This window comes from Manis pentadactyla, chromosome 8 (assembly GCF_030020395.1).
Source record: "Manis pentadactyla isolate mManPen7 chromosome 8, mManPen7.hap1, whole genome shotgun sequence".
Lineage (NCBI taxonomy): Eukaryota > Metazoa > Chordata > Mammalia > Pholidota > Manidae > Manis > Manis pentadactyla.
In genome coordinates, this window is record NC_080026.1 from 107,851,749 (window position 1) to 107,870,916 (window position 19,168).

Genomic DNA, 19,168 nt, shown 5'->3' on the forward strand with positions numbered 1-19,168 from the left:
CCCTTCAGTTTTTCCTTTGTTCTTATACTCCACAGATGAGTGAAATCATTTGGTATTTCTCTTTCTCCGCTTGGCTTATTTCACTGAGCATAATACCCTCTAGCCCCATCCATGTTGTTGCAAATGGTAGGATTTGTTTTCTTCTTATGGTTGAATAATATTCCATTGTGTATATGTACCACATCTTCTTTATCCATTCATCTACTGATGGACACTTAGGTTGCTTCCAATTCTTGGCTATTGTAAATAGTGCTGCGATAAACATAGGGGTGCATCTGTCTTTTTCAAACTGGAGTGCTGCATTCTTAGGGTAAATTCCTAGGAGTGGAATTCCTGGGTCAAATGGTACTTCTATTTTGAGCATTTTGAGGAACCTCCATACTGCTTTCCACAATGGTTGAACTAATTTACATTCCCACCAGCAGTGTAAGAGGGTTCCCCTTTCTCCACAACCTCGCCAACATTTGTTGTTGTTTGTCTTTTGGATGGTAGCCATCCTTACTGGTGTGAGGTGATATCTCATTGTGGTTTTTAATTTGCATTTCTCTGATAATTAGCAATGTGAAGCATCTTCTCATGTGTCTGTTGGCCATCTGAATTTCTTTTTTGGAGAATTGTCTGTTCAGCTCCTCTGCCCATTTTTTAACTGGATTATTTGTGTTTTGTTTGTTGAGGTGGGTGAGCTCTTTATATATTTTGGATGTCAAGCCTTTATCAGATCTGTCATTTACAAATATATTCTCCCATACCGTAGGGTACCTTTTTGTTCTATTGATGGTGTCTTTTGCTGTACAGAAGCTTCTCAGCTTAATATTGTCCCACTTGTTCATTTTTGCTTTTGTTTTCCTTGCCTGGGGAGATATGTTCATGAAGATGTCACTCATGTTTATGTCTAAAAGATTTTAGCCTATGTTTTTTTCTAAGAGTTTTATGGTTTCATGACTTACATTCAGGTCTTTGATCCATTTCGAATTTACTTTCTGTATGGGATTAGACAATGGTCCAGTTTCATTCTCTTACATGTAGCTGTCCAGTTTTGCCAGCACCATCTGTTAAAGAGACTCTCATTTCCCCATTGTATGTCCATGGCTCCTTTATCGAATATTAATTGACCATATATGTTTGGGTTCATGTCTGGAATCTCTAATCTGTTCCACTGGTCTGTGGCTCTGTTCTTCTGCCAGTACCAAATTGTCTTGATTACTATGGCTTTGTAGTAGAGCTTGAAGTTGCGGAGTGAGATCCCCCCCACACTTTATTCTTCTTTCTCAAGATTGCTTTGGCTATTCGGGGTCTTTGGTGTTTCCATATGAATTTTTGAACTATTTGTTCCAATTCGTTGAAGAATGTTGCTGGTAATTTGATAGGGATTGCATCAAATCTGCATATTGCTTTGGGCAGGTTGGCCATTTTGATGTTATTAATTCTTCCTAGCCGCGAGCATGGGATGAGTTTCCATTTGTTAGTGTCCCCTTTAATTTCTCTTAAGAGTGACTTGTAGTTTTCAGAGTATAGGTCATTCACTTCTTTGGTTAGATTTATTCCTAGGTATTTTATTCTTTTTGATGCAATTGTGAACGGAGTTGATTTCTTGTTTTCTCTTTTTATTGATTCATTGTTAGAGTATAGAAAAGCCACAGATTTCTGTGTGTTAATTTTGTATCCTGCAACTTTGCTGTATTCCAATACCAGTTCTAGTAGTTTTGGAGTGGAGTCTTTAGGGTTTTTTATGTACAGTATCATGTCATCTGCAAATAGTGACAGTTTAACTTCTTCTGTACCAATCTGGATTCCTTTTATTTCTTTGTTTTGTCTAATTGCCATGGCTAGGACCTCCAATACTATGTTATATAACAGTGGGGAGAGTGGGCATCCCTGTCTTGTTCCCAGTCTCAGAGGAAAAGCTTTCAGCTTCTCGCTGTTCAGTATGATGTTGGCTGTGGGTTTATCATATATGGCCTTTATTATGTTGAGGTACTTGCCCTCTATACCCATTTTGCTGAGAGTTTTTATCATGAATGGATGTTGAATTTTGTCAAATGCTTTTTCAGCATCTATGAAGATGATCATGTGGTTTTTGTCCTTCTTTTTGTTGATGTGGTAGATGATGTTGATGGATTTTTGAATGTTGTACCATCCTTGCAGCCCTGGGTGAATCCCACTTGGTCATGGTTTATGATCCTTTTGATGTATTTTTGAATTCGGTTTGCTAATATTTTGTTGAGTATTTTTGCATCTACGTTCATCAGGGATATTGGTCTGTAGTTTTCTTTTTTGGTGGGGTCTTTGCCTGGTTTTGGCATTAGGGTGATGTTGGCTTCATAGAATGAGTTTGGGAGTATTCCCTCCTCTTCTATTTTTTTGGAAAACTTTAAGGAGAATGGGTGTTATGTCTTCTCTGTATGTTTTATAAATTCAGAGGTAAATACATCTGGCCCGGGGGTTTTGTTCTCTGGTAGTTTTTTGATTACCGCTTCAATTTCGTTGCTGGTAATTGGTCTGTTTAGATTTTCTGTTTCTTTCTGGGTCAGTCTTGGAGGTTTGTATTTTTCTAGGAAGTTGTCCATTTCTCCTAGGTTTTCCAGCTTGTTAGCATATAGGTTTTCATAGTATTCTCTAATAATTCTTTGTATTTCTGTGGGGTCTGTCATGAGTTTTCCTTTCTTGTTTCTGCTTCTGTTAATGTGTGTTGACTCTCTATTTCTCTTAATAAGTCTGGCTAGAGGCTTATCTATTTTGTTTATTTTCTCAAAGAACCAGCTCTTGGTTTCATTGATTTTTTTCTATTGTTTTATTCTTCTCAATTTTATTTATTTCTTCTCTGATCTTTATTATGTCCCTACTTCTGCTGACCTTAGGCCTCATTTGTTCTTCTTTGTCCAATTTCTATAATTGTGACGTTAGAATATTCATTTGGGATTGTTTTTCCTTCTTTAAATATGCCTGGATTGTTATATACTTCCCTCTTAAGACTGCTTTTGCTCTGTCCCCCAGAAGTTGGGGCTTTGTTCTGTTCTTGTCATTTGTTTCCATATATTGCTTCATCTGTATTTTAATTTCGTTGTTGATCCATTGACTATTTAGAAGCGTGTTGTTAAGCCTCCATGTGTTTGTGAGCCTTTTTGCTTTCTTGGTACAATTTATTTCTAGTTTTATGCCTTTGTGGTCTTAGAAGTTGGTTGGTAGGATTTCAATCTTTTGGAATTTACTGAGGCTCTTTTTGTGTCCTAGTATGTGGTCTATTCTGGAGAATGTTCCATGTGCACTTGAGAAGAATGTGTATCCTGTTGCTTTTGGATATAGAGTTCTATAGATGTCTATTAGGTCCATCTGTTCTAGTGTGTTGTTCAGTGCCTCTGTGTCCTTACTTATTTTCTGTCTGTGGATCTGTCCTTTGGAGTGAGTGGTGTGTTGAAGTCTCCTAAAATGAGTGCATTACATTCTATTTCCTCCTTTAATTCTGTTAGTATTTGTTTCACATATATTGGTGCTCCTGTATGGGGTGCATATATGTTTATAATGGTTATATCCTCTTGTTGGACTGAGCCCTTTATCATTATGTCGTGTCCTTCTTTACCTCTTTCTTTCTTTGTTTTGAAGTCTATTTTGTCTGATACTAGTATTGCAACACCTGCTTTTTTCTCCCTATTGTTTGCCTGAAATATCTTTTTCCATCCCTTGACTTTTAATCTGTGCATGTCTTTGGATTTGAGGTGTGTCTCTTGTAAGCAGCCTATAGATGGTTCTTGCTTTTTTATCCATTCTGTTTCTCTGTGTCTTTTGATTGGTGCATTCAGTGCATTTACATTTAGGGTGATTATTGAAAGATATGTACTTATTGCCATTGCAGGCTTTAGATTTTTGGTTACCAAAGGTTCATGGTTAGCTTCTTTACTACATAACTGTCTAACTTAACTCACTTATTGAGTTATTATAAACGCAGCCTGATGATTATTTATTTCCCTTTTTATTACTCCTCCTCCATTCTTGATATGTTGGGTGTTTTGTTCTGTGCTCTTTTTAGGAGTGCTCCCATCTAGAGCAGTCCCTCTAAAATACCCTGTAGAGGTGGTTTGTGGGAGGCAAATTCCTTCAAGTTTTGCTTGTCTGGGAATTGTTTAATCCCTCCTTCATATTTAAATGATAATCGTGCTGGATACAGTATCCTTGGTTCAAGGTCCTTCTGTTTCATTGCATTAAATATATCATGCCATTCTCTTCTGGCCTGTAAGGTTTCAGTTGAGAAGTCTGATGATAGCCTGATGGGTTTTCCTTTGCAGGTGACCTTTTTTCTCTCTCTGACTGCCTTTAATACACTGTCCTTGTCCTTGATCTTTGCCATTTTAATTATGTTTCTTGGTGTTGTCCTCTTTGGGTCCTTTCTGTTGGGAGTTCTGTGTACTTCCGTGGTCTGAGCAACTATTTCCTCCCCCAGTTTGGGGAAGTTCTCAGCAATTATTTCTTCAAAGACACTTTCTATCCATTTTTCTCTCTCTTCTTCTTCTGGTACCCCTATAATGCAGATATTTTTCCTTTTGGATTGGTCACACAGGTCTCTTAATATTTTTTCATTCCTGGAGATCTTTTCATCTCTGCGTCAGCTTCTATGCATTCTTGTTCTCTGGTTTCTATTCCATCAATGGCCTCTTTCATCTTATCCATTCTACTTATAAATGCTTCCAGAGATTGTTGCACTTCTGTAATCTCCCTCTGGACATCATCCCTTAGCTCTTGTATATTTCTCTGCAGCTCTGTCAGCATGTTCATGATTTTTATTTTGAATTCTTTTTCAGGAAGACTGGTTAGGTCTATCTGCTTCTCAGGTGTTGATTCTGTGATTTTTGTCTGTCTCAGATTCTGCCTTTTCATGTCAATAGAGATAGTTTGCGGAGCTGGGCCGAGTGACAGCTGGGAGAACGTCCCTCCTTGTTGGTTTGTGGCCTTCCTCTTCTTGGAGAACAGAGCGACCTCTAGTGGCTTGTGCTGGGCAGCTGTGCGCAGACGGGGCCTCTGATTCTTGCCCGGCCACCATGGAGTTTATCTCCGCTGTTGCTGTGGGCATGGCCTGCCTCAGGCTGCTGCTCCTATATGGCAGAGCCGCGTCGGAGGTTAAACAGCCAGGAGGCTGTTTATCTCCGTGAGGGGCCTCTGAGCCGCCCTGCTGCACAGGGGGTTTAGGGTGCCCAGAGTTCCCCAGGATTCCCAGCTGCTGGGCCAAGTGTCCCGGGATGTTGCCATCCAGCTGTGGGATACCTGTTCCTTCAAGACTTTAAAAAAGCACTTGCTTTTCTTTGTCCCCGGGGTGCCGGCTACAGGGACCCGCTCACAGTTCTTGCTGTCCTGTTTCCCTAGTTTCCAGCACCCCACACACACACTGTGTCTGCACTCCGATGCAGATGGCTAGGGCCGGCTATTTAACAGTCCTGGGCTCCCTCTCCCTCCCTGCTCTGACTCCTCTCCTCCCTCTGGGCCGGGGCTTGTATCTTACCCCTTCGCTAGGCGCTGGGTTCTTGCAGGTGTGGATGTAGTCTGGCTGTTGTCTTGTGTCTTCTGGTCTCTCTTTTAGGGAGAGTTGTATTTGTTGTATTTTCAAAAATATATGTGGTTTTGGGAGGAGATTTCTGCTGCTCTACTCACACTGCCATCTTGGCTCCCCGGATCACGACAAACATTTTTTTAATCTCAGGATTTTGTAAACATGGCTGCACTGGCTTTTAGCATTTACTTTTACTGATGAAATGATTGGCACCCTAAATCTCCTCTTGAAAAAAATTAAGTGAATATACCTCCTTATTTGGAGCTTTTAAACTTTTATTCTTGAAATTCAGCTGTTTTACTGGAGAGTTCTATGTTGTCTTTTCCTTCCACCCCTAAGTATTCTGCTCCAGTACCTCTCAGAGCCTATTACATAAGAGGACTCAAGATGGTATTCACATTAGGAAGTTTTCTTCTTTTTCTTCTCCTCCTCCGTTCCTCCCTTAAATTTTTTTTTCCACTTAATATTCCTTGCTTTTTCTTGTTCTGGAAATCCTGTTTTACAGATACTGAGTGTCCTGGTCACCTCCTTGTCTCTAATCCCTTTCCCATGATTTCTGTATCTTTATATTCACTATGCATTATTAGGACAGTTCTTAAATTTGGCTTTCTAAACAACTAATTTGTTTTATTTTTCTACTAATTCCTATATTTGGTTATTTTGGCAGTGTTTTTCCTTTTTCCCCTTCTCCAAATACATGTATTATGCACTCTTTTTTTCAGAGTAGCTCTCTCCTTTTTTAAACTGCTTTTTATTCCTTGATGGTCTAAATAGAAATACTATTTATAATTTTTCTTCAAGCTCAGACATATTTTCCTCAATTCAGTTTTGGTTTGGGTCATTAGTTGTGATTAGATTATTGTTTCTCTTCAGTTTATCTGGCCAGGTTTTTTCCATTATTCTTATGCTAGGTAGTTCTGAGGATCATAGGACAGCAGATGGGCTCCTTAGAGTTCATGGGCTGGGAGCAGATGCTCAGAGAGAGAGGAAGAGCTAATGTAGCTGCCCAGCAGTTGGGTGTATTGTCTAGACTAATGAGAAGAAGAGCCTGTTTTTTGTTCATTACCTATAGAAGTTAACCCAGATTTCTTTGGTTGTGTGGAATAGTTGGAACATAAATAAAAAGGGATTATTTTATATTTCAGGTAGAATATAATAGATTATATAATCTGATGCTTTTTAATTTCATTTTGGGGCTCACTTATAATGAAGTTCAGTGTGTTGTTGGCAGGTTATACACCCTGAGTTTTAAGCAAAGAACTGCAAATACTGTCAGTCTCCTTATGAGCACATTAGTTAATGATGGTTACCAGCAAGCACCTTTGACTTGTGAGGTAATTCTATGTTGAAATTGAACTCTTTTATACCAAGCACCAAGTTTAACAAGATACCCAAGGAACCTTAATGTAAAAATTGCTACTTTTCTGATATACTCCTAGTTTTTTTTCTAATGCCATTTCTTCCTTCAAATTACTAATCTCTGTGCTAGTTATCTCAGAGGAGAGGTTCCCAAGACCCACAAATTGTTTTTTCATTCAGTCCTTAATATTTTTCTTTATTTCAAAAGTACAGGCTATATTGTTTATCTTGGTTGGCTATATATTTCATGTTCCTATCCTGTTAATTTTTTAACCTCTCTTTTCCCTTTTGGTTAGAAATAAAGACACTAGAGATTATAACATAAATTGAAAGTGAAATAAGTAATAAATTTTAATTTTCTGTCTTTTGTTTTTGAGAATTACATGATTAAATTGGAAGCTAAAAACCCTCTGCATGTAGAGCTCTAGGATAAGAGAAACATCGTGAAAAATGTTTCTCAAAGGAAGACCTTCCTAGCCATCCTTGAGCATTATATCTCCTTAAAGAGATAAAACATAAATGTATAGGGAGGTAAACTCAAAATGGATCAAAGACCTGAATGTAAGTCATGAAATCATAAAACTCTTAGAAGAAAACATAGACAAAACTCTTGAATATAAACATGAAGAACTTCTTCATGAACATATTTCCATGAGCAAGGGAAACAAAAGCAAAAATGAACAAGTGGGACTATATCAAACTAAAAAGTTGTACAGCAAAGGACACTATCAATAGAACAAAAAGGTGTCCTATGGTATGGGAGAATATATTCATGATGACTTATCTGATAAGGGGTTGACATCCAAAATATACAAGGAGCTCACACACCTCAACAAACAAAAACCAAATAACCAATTAAAAACCAAATTAAAAACCAAATAAACCAATTAAAAAATGGGCGGAAAATATGAACAGACACTTCTCCAAAGAAGAAATTCAGATGGCCAACAGGTGCATGAAAAGATGCTCCACATCGTTAATCATCAGAGAAATGCAAATTAAAACCGCAATGAGATATTACCTCATACCAGTTAGGATGGCCAACATCCAAAAGACCAACAACAACAAATGTTGGCAAGAATGTGGAGAAAGGGGAGCTCTCCTACACTGCTGGTGGGAATGACGCTGCTGGTGGGAATGGAACTAGTTCAACCATTGTGGAACGCAATATGGAGGTTCCTCAAAAAACTTAAAATAGAAATACCATTTGACCCAGGAATTCCACTCCTAGGAATTTACCCTAAGAGTGCAGGAGCCCAGTTTGAAAAAGACATATGCACCCCTATTTTTTGCAGCACTATTAACAGTAGCCAAGAAATGGAAGCAACCTAAGTGTCCATCAATAGATGAATGGATAAAGATGTGGTACATATACACAATGGAATATTATTCAGCTATAAGAAGAAAACAAATCCTACCATTTGCAACAACATGGATGGAACTAGACGGTATTATGCTCAGGGAAATAAGCCAGGCAGAGAAAGACAAGTACCAAATGATTTCACTCATCTGTGGAGTATAAGAACAAAGAAAAAACTGAAGGAACAAAACAGCAGCAGACTCATAGAACCCAAGAATGGACTAACAGTTACCAAAGGGAAAGGGACTGGGGAGGATGGGTGGAAAGGGAGGGATAAGGGTAATAAGGGGCATTACAATTTGCACATATAATGTTGGGTGGAGGGCACGGGGAAGGCAGTATAGCACAGAGAAGACAAGTAGTGACTCTATAGCAAAAAAGTCACATTCCTCAGTCAGGTTGAAAAAAAGAAGAATGAAGATACGACTAGACAACACTAATAGAATCTCCTTCTCTGCACTGAGAAAACCATCCAGACAAAAGAAGTCCCCAAGCAAAGAGAGAATGTGGGATTGGTGCAGAACTGGAAAAATGAACTGCCTAAAATAGGATAGGTTGAGTGAGGATGGGGAGGAACGCAATACAGCATTAAAAAACAAAAGATATACTTAGAGAGCAACTCTACTTTAAAATCACCAAGTGCCTAGACTCAAAGGAGAAACGTTAAAGAAGTTGTAATGTCTGATATTGGCTAAAGCTGTACTGTGATATCATGCAAACAAACAAAACCTCCGAATTCTTCAAATTTCTCTTACAGTTTCAACAAGAATACCTACACATTCCTTCTCTAGAAAAAAATGTTGAGTGTTTTTATTAGGCACTACAGTGTGTGCCTTGGGTTAAACTGAAGCCCAAGACCACAAGCTCTGTGTCACTAGCAATGACATCTGAGTTGGTTCTTCATTGTGTTTCATGCTACAAATGGCCAGTTCTGCAAGAGCAGGTGTCATTTCTTGAATGCCATTAAGGACACACAGATTAAGGTAAAAACAGGTTCTCCCAGCTGCCACACAAAACCATAAAAGTCCCCTATCTAAGACAAGTTTGCAATTAATGTAACAATATGAAATTTAAGTCCTGATACCCAAATTTCAGAATCCTTGTCAAAGGGAGATTTCATGTACCTAAATAATATGTGATGTGTGACTGTTTTAGGAAATTAGAACCTGGATCTGGAGCATATAAATAAAAGATAGTAATTCTCAAAAAAAGAAAAAAAAATCTATGGGGAGCAGGGGAAACAGAGTTTAGATAGCTTATGACATTTTATTTTACAAAATACTTTCATAGACAGTGCTTTTTTTTTTTTGCATGTGACAAAACAAAACGTAAGGCAGTGGACATTCATATAAAAGAGAATAGTGATGCATGAATTCTGGTAACAAGAAAACTGGAAACCAAAGTTCCATCTTGGCAGCAAGTACCATGTCTGTTTGCCACCACCTACTCAGTGCCTGCCACTGTCCCTGGTAGGTGGTAGGCTCTCAGTTAATGTATGTTGAATAAGAAAATGTGTATTTGTTGAACAAATTGAAGAGTGCTGTGAAGGAGGTAATTTATTTGGGAAGAGTTAAAATGCAAAGGCTTGAGACAATATTAGGAGATAGAAGTGATGACTGAATATATTACAATACCAACCAGACTTGAGCTATGAGAATGAACAGGGAAGTTCAGACAGAGAAAGACAGATACCATGTTATTTCCCTTATATGTGGAATCTAAAGCCCCAAATATAGGAACAAAACTGAAATAGACTCATAAACACAGAGAAAAGACTGCTGATTGCTATAGAAGTGGGAGTGGGAGATTGGTGAAATAAACTAAGGGGGAAAAATATAATGAGAATATTTGATACCTTCATGTGGGTGATGGTTACTTAAGTGTGTATACACACATCAAGATTCATCAAGCTATACACTGACATTTCTACTTTTTATTGCATGTACCTCAATATAAAAAAATTTTTTAAATTAAAAATTATTGAATGAGCAGGAAAGTTCTATAAGGCTGCTAATGGTAGGTTGGAGTCAAATTATAATTCGCTTTGATTGCTGGATTTAGGATTTGGGATTTGTAAACAAAGTGTAATTTTTCTGAACAGATAGTGGCATTGTCAAAGCATTATTTTAGGAATACAGTCTGAAGACACAGTACAGGTTGCTGTGAGGAAGAAACTGGAGACTATCTTTGAGACCAGTTCTGATGTTGGATAAGAATTCTTTGGAAAGTAGTCATGTCCAATAAAATTATTAACATTTCTTTATATGTAATATATTACATAAAGGAGCTTTTTAAGCCCTAGTGATTGAACGTGATGTCATGGCTATCTTTTTCAGTAGTTATTTAATTTTTCCATGGTATTTTGCTATTGATCTTCATGGCTTTCTGTGAGATCATGGTAAAAATTCTGAATACATTTGTTTTCCCTTATTAGCCTTTTGTTAATGTCAAGCATAGCACATGAGACATTCCTTGTTGCTATGCAACTGCTAGATTCAATATTTAATATTAATAAAACTAGGTCATATTAAATTCAGTTCACAGAGGGTAGCAAAATAGGACTTTGCAGTATCCAATCAGTAATACTTACAAGGTTTAATATATTGTTGCAGATATGAGCAAAAGAGGGGTAACTTGTTTACAATTACTATTTTGATCAAAATTAGTTGCAGTTATATCTTTACATTTATGGCCAGATTTTTCCTTGTTTGATTCCTTTTGATCTTTCCCTTTCGCTGCTTTTTGATCTGTGATTCGGTTTTTATAGTGTCTGTGTAATTGATGTTCTTTTGTATTTTCTTTTTCTTTCAGATTTATTATCTTTCATAATTAAAAAAATTTTTTTCTCTCAGAGTTTTTATTTGCTCTTTTCATTCTCATCATTATTTCTTGCTAATTTTTCCTTTCAAAGAATTTAGACTTAGTATGGAAATTTGGAATTATAATTTCATGTAAACCCAGATGAAAGCATATTAGATATGCTCTTTAGGAGAAGAGCCACTTGTAATCCCTTTTAGCTGTTTGCAGTGTGTACTTGGTACTTCCAAGCTATTGAAATGTTTCCTTTAGTATTTGTGAAATCAGTTCCTTTCCAGGGGTAGGAAGATGTAAGAGACACAGGCTCTGTGGTTTATTTTTTAAAAAGACAGTGTTGAGAATATCTAGTTTGCAAGCCCAAGATGGACAGCATCAGGCAATTCTTTCTCATTCTCTTAACCTCACCTCCCCACCCTCAAAATCCCCAGCCAAACCTTCTCTCTTTCCTAGTGTGGGGAAGGGAGGCCATGGTAATTTAGTGGAAAATGTTTTAAGTATAGTAGATAAATAATAAACAGGCATAGATACCTTGCATTTTCTTGAGCGGGTAGTTAGAATTTGCTCATGTCCTTGGAATAATTTGATGAGAAGAACTAAAGAAATCTGAGAAACAATTGTTCTTTAAGAATAAATGAAAACTCCAGAAAACTCTAGAATCTAATAATCTAGGAAGTAGTGTAGAAAAATCAACTTTCTCTTATGTAGAACACAAACTCTACAGTTTACTGAAAATGATGCCTTAATACTGTGGACAAAGAAATCCCTTACATTACAATGTTATTCTTATAACCAGATAAAATACACTTCTAAGGACCATCTTTGCTACCCTCTTACATTCCAAACCCTTTATGGTGATTTTATTTGTGGTAAGGAAATTTGACCTGTATGTGGGCCTCATGTAGACACCTGGCTGTAGTATTTTAAGCTAGTGTTTCTTCCCTTTTTAACAGAAGAGTACTTTTTAACAAATAAAACAAAACCCTTAAGTGATAGTAGATTATGTGATAAAGTATGCCCTCAATTACTAGAAATTCAGTAATACTTTTTGTATCTTTTTAATTGCAATAATATTTCTGTGCATTTGAAAAGTAGTAAGTACATGGAATGCACAAGACATTAATTCTTTCTAAAGGTTATAGTAAAGTACATAGGGATTCATAGACCTCTTGTAACTGAGCTCCCAATGAAGTCTGTAGTTGGGGAACCGCTGCTCTAATCCATTATTTTTGTTATGTTGTATAAAGGTACAGTCTGACCTCCTTCTTCTTTTCTCTTTTTATTCTTGTAATAACCCATAGAAAACAGCAAGATGTAAGTGATGTTTGTTTTTTGTTGAGCTGATCAGCAATATTTGACGGTAATACATCAAAATTTTTTGTTTTTCATTTCTCCTTTATACTGGTGGAAGGTGAAGTGATAATCTGTATGTACAGATGTACACGACTCTTTTCTTTATTTTGTATGTATAATGCGTGTGTCATACCTTCATAATGGAATCAGCAAGTTGTTATTATGGCAGTGTGAAATAATTACAGAAGTCTTTTAAAATATTATGTTAAACCTTTTTTCTTTAGTGATGTAGGTGTTCTCAGTGAGCCTTTTCCTTCTTCAAAAAACTGTTAGCTTGATAAATCTGTCATCTCGGTTGATATTTGGAATGTTGTGGAAATTTTGAGGCAGTTTGACTCTTCAGTAAAGGAACCACTAAAGTGGAGTTTGAAAGTCTATGTAAAAGAGGTATTTGGAATTTTGTGAGATGGTAAGAGAGCCCTTGAATTTCCATTCCTTCATTGGTTATTTCTAGTGTCTGTTTTGTATTGTTCTTAAATGTGCTCTGAGTTTGTATTGAGTGTTAATCAGCGACAAAAATGCAAATACTTCTACTAGATTTGTAATTGACACTCTCTCCTCAGCATCCCTTCAATAATGATCTATAGATCCTTGAAAACTGGAAGAAAACACCATTGTTTTTTCATGCAACAGATTAATATTACCACAGGGAGTATTACTGTAATAATGGATTTTTTTCATCCTTTCAGGGTTTGAAAGTATTCTTGAAGGGCTGTTTGGACCTGCATTATTAAAAGATCTCAGTTTATTTAAAGGTATTCAAAATATTTTTTTTAATATTTCAGATTTTTGTGGATGATGTATATGAAACATTGGTGACTTAAGCCTCAGGCTCCTTTTCATTCATGGTTTTATGAATTAAAACTTTATGCATGCAAACACCTTTTTGTGTTTACTTGATAATGCAAATATGTATATGACTAATATGTATTAACTAGTCAGCAGTTATTAAGAATTTTAAGACAACCTGTCTACTACTTAGTGAGGGCTTTTTGTGGTCATTGTTAAATAATATTTTTGAAGTTCTCAGTTTCCTGAAGAATTATCTTTTGTGACTATTAATTTGTTATTCCTACTATTTTCCAGACTGTGAACCTGAAAGCATTTCTGATTGGACTTTCGATGAAAATTGTCTGTTTTGTTGCTTGAGAAGAAATGAAGTAAAGGTAACCAAGAAACTTGTGAAATTTAGCTAGTGTGGTATTTTATAGTCATTATTTTTTCAAATTTGATTACTTTGTTGGAGGATTTGTAGGAAAAGGAAGGTAGGATTCCATATTTATTTATAAAGGATTTGTAACTCAGTTTTGTGATTTAGACTGTTTCTAGTCTGTTGATTAGCCTATTGAGAAATCTGCATCCCACCATGCATTGCTTTATTTATATAGTTCACTGGGCAGAATAATTAACTAGGTCTCAAACTGTTGTATTTATTTTAAATATGACATTTATGGTAATTCAAGTAATGGGAGTCATTTGTACAAAAAGAACAGTAATATGGATCTGGATCAAGTTACTAATTCATGTAGATTTATGATGGACTGTGGTTTATGCTTTAGTATAACATGTTTCCTCATAATATTTGAGCATGTATGCTGTTTATATTCAGCTGTAGAAATTGGCTAGATTTTTGGTCTCTATGCTTTGTGTCAAACCTAAATAGAATTTTGATTTAGAAATACTACTTAAGTTGTTGGACACATGAATAATAGTTTACTGTCTGGTGTTTGTTTTAGTGATAAGTCTGTTCCCTGTTATAAAGCTTTGGAAACATTTTGAATTCCTTCCTCTCCCTTGTACGCTTCCAACTTCAAATCACTGACCAGGTTCTGTCAGTTCTTTCCTCGTATTGAATTTCATTCTTTTTCTTTCTACAGTCATCACTTTCAACTGTAGTTAGATGGTTAGCATTATTTCTGGACTACTGAAATAACATAATGGGTCTCTCTCAGTTTTCTTAAATCTTTTTAGCAGTCTTTAACTACTACAAGGTTAAACTCCTTCCCCTCAACCCTTACCCCTGAAAGAATGTGGAAATGTTACCCTGTACACAGCCTCCAATGACTTTCTCATTGTCTTCTGGATTCACTACCTAATGTTCACTGCCTCTGTGCTGTCCACAGTTCAGTCCACTTCTCTTTCTAAAGCTGCCCCATTAGTCTTCTATACATATTTATTTCAGCTAAACTGATCTGATCATTTGTATTAAACAATATGCTTTTACTCTTTGGACTACAGCACTCCATGCCCATTGTTCTCTGTGGCTTGATATTCCTTTGCTCTTATACTTAGCTTAAGCTCTTCCCATCCTACAAGTGACCTGCCTGCCTACCTGGCTTGCTTTCATTCTTCTTTCTTTCTGTTTGCTCTTACTGCTGTTACAACTTCATACTGTTTTGGTAAGTATGAATTAATATTCTTCCTTATTTTGTTCAGCCTTTTCTGTGCTTGAATTTTGTGTTCTGACTACATTGTCAGCTTCTAAAGACTATGAACCATATCATACACTTCTTTGTACCCTTGCATGTAGCCACTGCACCACTGTTTACGATCACTGGCAAGTTGCTTTAAAATCTGATAGCCAGTTCAAGAGCTTCTTAATGTTCTTACTTTTATTTTTGCTGACTACAGAAAAAAATTATTGCTGTGACTATCCAAGATGGTCTGTTTTCACTGAATTAATGAGGAGAGTGTTTTGAAATTTAATGTGACTCTAAAAAGAGGCGCCAGAATATTAAGCAATTACCAATGAAGTTGAAGTTCATCATTTTAAACTCTGTGTGTTGGCATGTTGTGACTATTTATTGAGCAAGTCCTTTAATAGATGTTTTGGTGGAATAAAAGGAGCAACTGTTAGTTACCTTCTTTCAGGATAGGGTTGGGAGGGAAGCCCTTCTATGTTCAATAATTAAGTACAGTGTATTCTTGTAATATGATTGAATGTTCCTTTTCTATGTGAGGGTAAAATATCATATAAATGTTTTTAGAAGAAAACGCAGAAAAATAGCAAGGCACAGAACCATGTAGCATTTAAAACGTCTGTTCTTACTGTTTGTAGTTCTACATTTTTAGTTGGTTTTCTCATTAGAAAGAATATTTCCATTTGACAACTCAGCTTCACTATCTATTTTTGGCATTTATTTTTTTCAGAGAATCTTTGCAGGCACTTGGAGCATCTCTGAGAAAGATGAGATTGTGAAAACTAAATATATCCACTGGTTTGAGGCTTGCACTTAGGGCTGGCTTAAGATTCCAAAAAAGAAGGAACTGTCTGGAGAGTATGGTAATAGCCAATAGGTATCAGCATAGAACATGCTCTTAGAGTCTTGATTTTGAGATTGGCATGGTGAGATATCTAGAAAATGTTTGCAAAAACTCTTAGAAGTAATGCATCTGATAATTTGGAAAGAGAAGGAGGTCACAAATATTTTTTAGTTAATTGGATTTTCAGTGGATACTGAAGCTGTTAGAATACATTACTTAAATTTATGTTTTAAAATATGTAAGTGAAAAATATGAAGTAGTCTCTTTAGAAAATAAAGAGGGATTCACTTAGAGATTAGCAAAACAATGTTTGATCTATAATTCAGGATCCTATAGCAGTTAGAAAATATAATTTGTAAGGGAAAGGCAACTAACATTTTTGAGCATCTACTGTGTGCTGGTTACTTTGTTCTCATTTAATTCTCACAAGAACCCAATAAAGTTACCTAAAGGCATCCCAGTTTTACAAATAAGGAAATGAGAAGGCTCAGAGAGAAGTTTTGGGCAGTTACATTCCTGGGATTTGATAGATGTTTTTAGAGTACATGAATTTTGATAACAAACCTAGGAACAGGAACACAGAAAGTGAGAGCAAAGGTTAAATAGGACTTGGAATTACTCAGTTTGAAAGAGGGAGAGAATCAGAGTTTAAATGGGCACAAGTGTATTTGGAATAGCCAGTCTCAGGACTCTTAGGGATCTTAGGGAGTGACTGCCTGCCTGCCTGATGCTTGCTTGCATTCTTCTTTCCTTCCTTCCTTTTTCTGTTTGTTGGGCACATAGCAGGCTCTCTGTAAAACATTTACTAAATGAGTAGGAAGTGAGGAAGCTTAATAAACTTGGAGAATTATAATATCATGTACCAGGCATATAAACACAGCTCTCTGTGTATTATTCACTCATGAGGCTTTTATACTTTCTTTAGCTTCTTTTTGAAATAATTGTAGATATAAAACACTTGCAAAAACAAACCTAGGGACAGGAACACAGAAAGTGGAGAACCAGGGTTAAGTAGGACTTGGAATTACTCAGTTTGAAAGAGGGAGAGAATCAGAGTTTAAATGGGCAAAGAATTCCTGTGTAACGTTTACCCAGATTTCCCAAATGTTAACATGATATGTAACTACAGTACAATTATAAACGTCAAGAAACTAACATTGAAATAGTACTATTTAATCTGAAAACCCTTCAGAATTTACCAGTTATCACAATAATGTCATTCTTTCGGTCCAGCATCCAACTTAAGGTCATACTTTGTATTTAGTCATAAGGTTTCCTTAGTTTCCTTTATTCTGGAATAGGTCTGTTTTTCTTTGCCTTTCATAACATTGACATTTTTAAAGAATACTGGGAAATTTGTTTGTAGGATGCCCCTCAGTTTAAGTTTGTCTTATGTTTATTCATGATTTAATTCAAGTTAGGCACTTCTGGCAGGAATTCCACAGAACTGATGCCTGTCATTCTCAGAGCACCACATCAGGAAGCACATGGTCATGTTTACTTTGCTGAGTTAAGGTGGCATCTGCCACTTTCCTCTACTGTGTTTCTGTTATTTTCCCTTTCCTACATAATAGGTATCTTGCGGAGATACACATTGAGGTTAACCTTTTTATCATCATACTAATTTCTCCTCATAGGCTAATTTTAGCATCCATTGAAAAATTTACTGTGGTGTTTATCAAATGATTTTTGTGTGTCTATAACTTCTGCCTCTATTAGAATTCTGCTTTAAGGCATAGTGTCCCTTCTTCTCCATTCACACATTTATTTGTTTACATGTCAGTATGAATTCTTATTTCATTCTGCGGATTATATTTCATTACAATCACTGTTTATTTTATAGTTCAAATTGTTTTGGATTTGACCACTTTTCAAGTTGGCTCCTCATCTTTCTTGTCATGTTCCTTTTTTTTAAAGCATTTATTTACTTTTTGGCACCAAAAAATGTTTCAAGTTTCCCTTGTCCCAAACCTCAGTTTCTCCAAAAACCATAGTGTTTTTTTTATTTGGAGAATTGTATAAGAAAGCAAGGTCTGGCACTAGGTGTATTCATTGATACTAGAGCATTGTTTCTTGTTGGCCTCTTCAGTTGTCTGAGCTATGAAATATGTATGTTTACTTTTTTTTTTACATATATAAACACTTTTTTAATATTTTGCTATCATTAATGTACAATTACATAGCAACATTATGGTAACTAGACTCCCCCTATTATCAAGTCCCCACCACATACCCCATTACAGTCACTGTCCATCAGCGTAGTAAGATGCTATAGAATCACTACTTCTCTGTTATACTGCCTTCTCTGTGTATTCCCCCCCACATTATGTGTGCTAATCATAATGCCCCTTTTTCTATCCCTCCCTTCTTACCCATCCTCCCCAGTCCCTTTCCCTTTGATAACTGTTAGTCCATTCTTGGTGTTTGTGAGTCTGCTGCTGTTTCGTTCCTTCAGTTTTTTTCTTTGTTCTTATACTCGACAGATGAGTGAATTCATTTGATACTTGTCTTTCTCTGCCTGGCTTATTTCACTGAGCATAATACCCTCTAGCTCCATCCATGTTGTTACAAATGGTAGGATCTGTTTCCTTCTTATGGCTGAATAATATTCCATTGTGTATATGTACGACATCTTCTTTATTCATTCATCTACTGATGGACACTTAGGTTGCTTCCATTACTTGGCTATTGTTAATAGTGCTGCAATAAACATAGGGGTGCATATGTCTTTTTCAAACTGGGCTCCTGCACTCTTAGGGTAAATTCCTAGCAGTGGAATTCCTGGGTCAAATGGTATTTCTATTTTGAGTTTGTTGAGGACCCTCCATACTGCTTTCCACAATGGTTGAACTAATTTACATTCCCACCAGTAGTGTAGGAGGTTTCCCTTTTCTCCACATTCTTGCCAACATTTGTTGTTGTTGGTCTTTTGGATGTTGGCCATCCTAACTGGTGTGAGGTGATATCTCACTGTGGTCTTAATTTGCATTTTTCTGATGATTAGGGATATGGAGCATCTTTTCATGTACCTGTTGGCCATAAGAATTTCTTCTTTGGGGAAGTGTCTGTTCAGATCCTCTGTCCATTTTTTAATTGGATTATTTGCCTTTTGTTTGTTGAGTTATGTGACCTCTTTATGTAATTTGGATGTCAACCCCTTATCAGATATGTCATTTATAAATATATTTTCCCATATTGTAGGACACCTTTTTGTTCTACTGATGGTGTCCTTTGCTGTACAGAAGCTTTTTAGTTTGATATAGTTCCACTTGTTAATTTTTGCTTTTGTTTCCCTTACCCGGAAGATATGTTCATGAAGAAGTCGCTCATGTTTATGTCCGAGAGATTTTTGCCTATGTTTCTTCCTAAGAGTTTTATGGTTCCATGACTTACATGCAGGTCTTTGATCCATTTTGAGTTTACATTTGTGTATGGGGTTAGACAGTAATCCAGTTTCATTCTCTTACATGTAGCTGTCCAGT

General features: G+C 36.4%; 1 protein-coding gene and 1 long non-coding RNA gene across 11 annotated transcripts in view; one reads left to right on the forward strand and one right to left on the reverse strand.

Moving 5' to 3' along the window:
• Nucleotides 1–511, reverse strand: part of LOC130684620 (uncharacterized) — a 65,249-nt gene extending 64,738 nt beyond the window's left edge. Inside the window, exon 1 of the long non-coding RNA XR_008998976.1 lies at nt 97–511. This is a non-coding gene — a long non-coding RNA (uncharacterized LOC130684620). The remainder of the gene's footprint in view (nt 1–96) is intronic.
• The window catches only part of LCOR (ligand dependent nuclear receptor corepressor), a 192,359-nt gene that overhangs the window by 78,568 nt on the left and 94,623 nt on the right, over nt 1–19,168 (forward strand). For all 10 annotated transcript variants that reach the window (XM_057506175.1, XM_057506172.1, XM_057506177.1 and 7 more), the window contains 2 exons: nt 13,112–13,177; nt 13,509–13,588. In XM_057506175.1, coding sequence (XP_057362158.1) covers nt 13,112–13,177; nt 13,509–13,588 — 146 coding nt within the window. The remainder of the gene's footprint in view (nt 1–13,111; nt 13,178–13,508; nt 13,589–19,168) is intronic.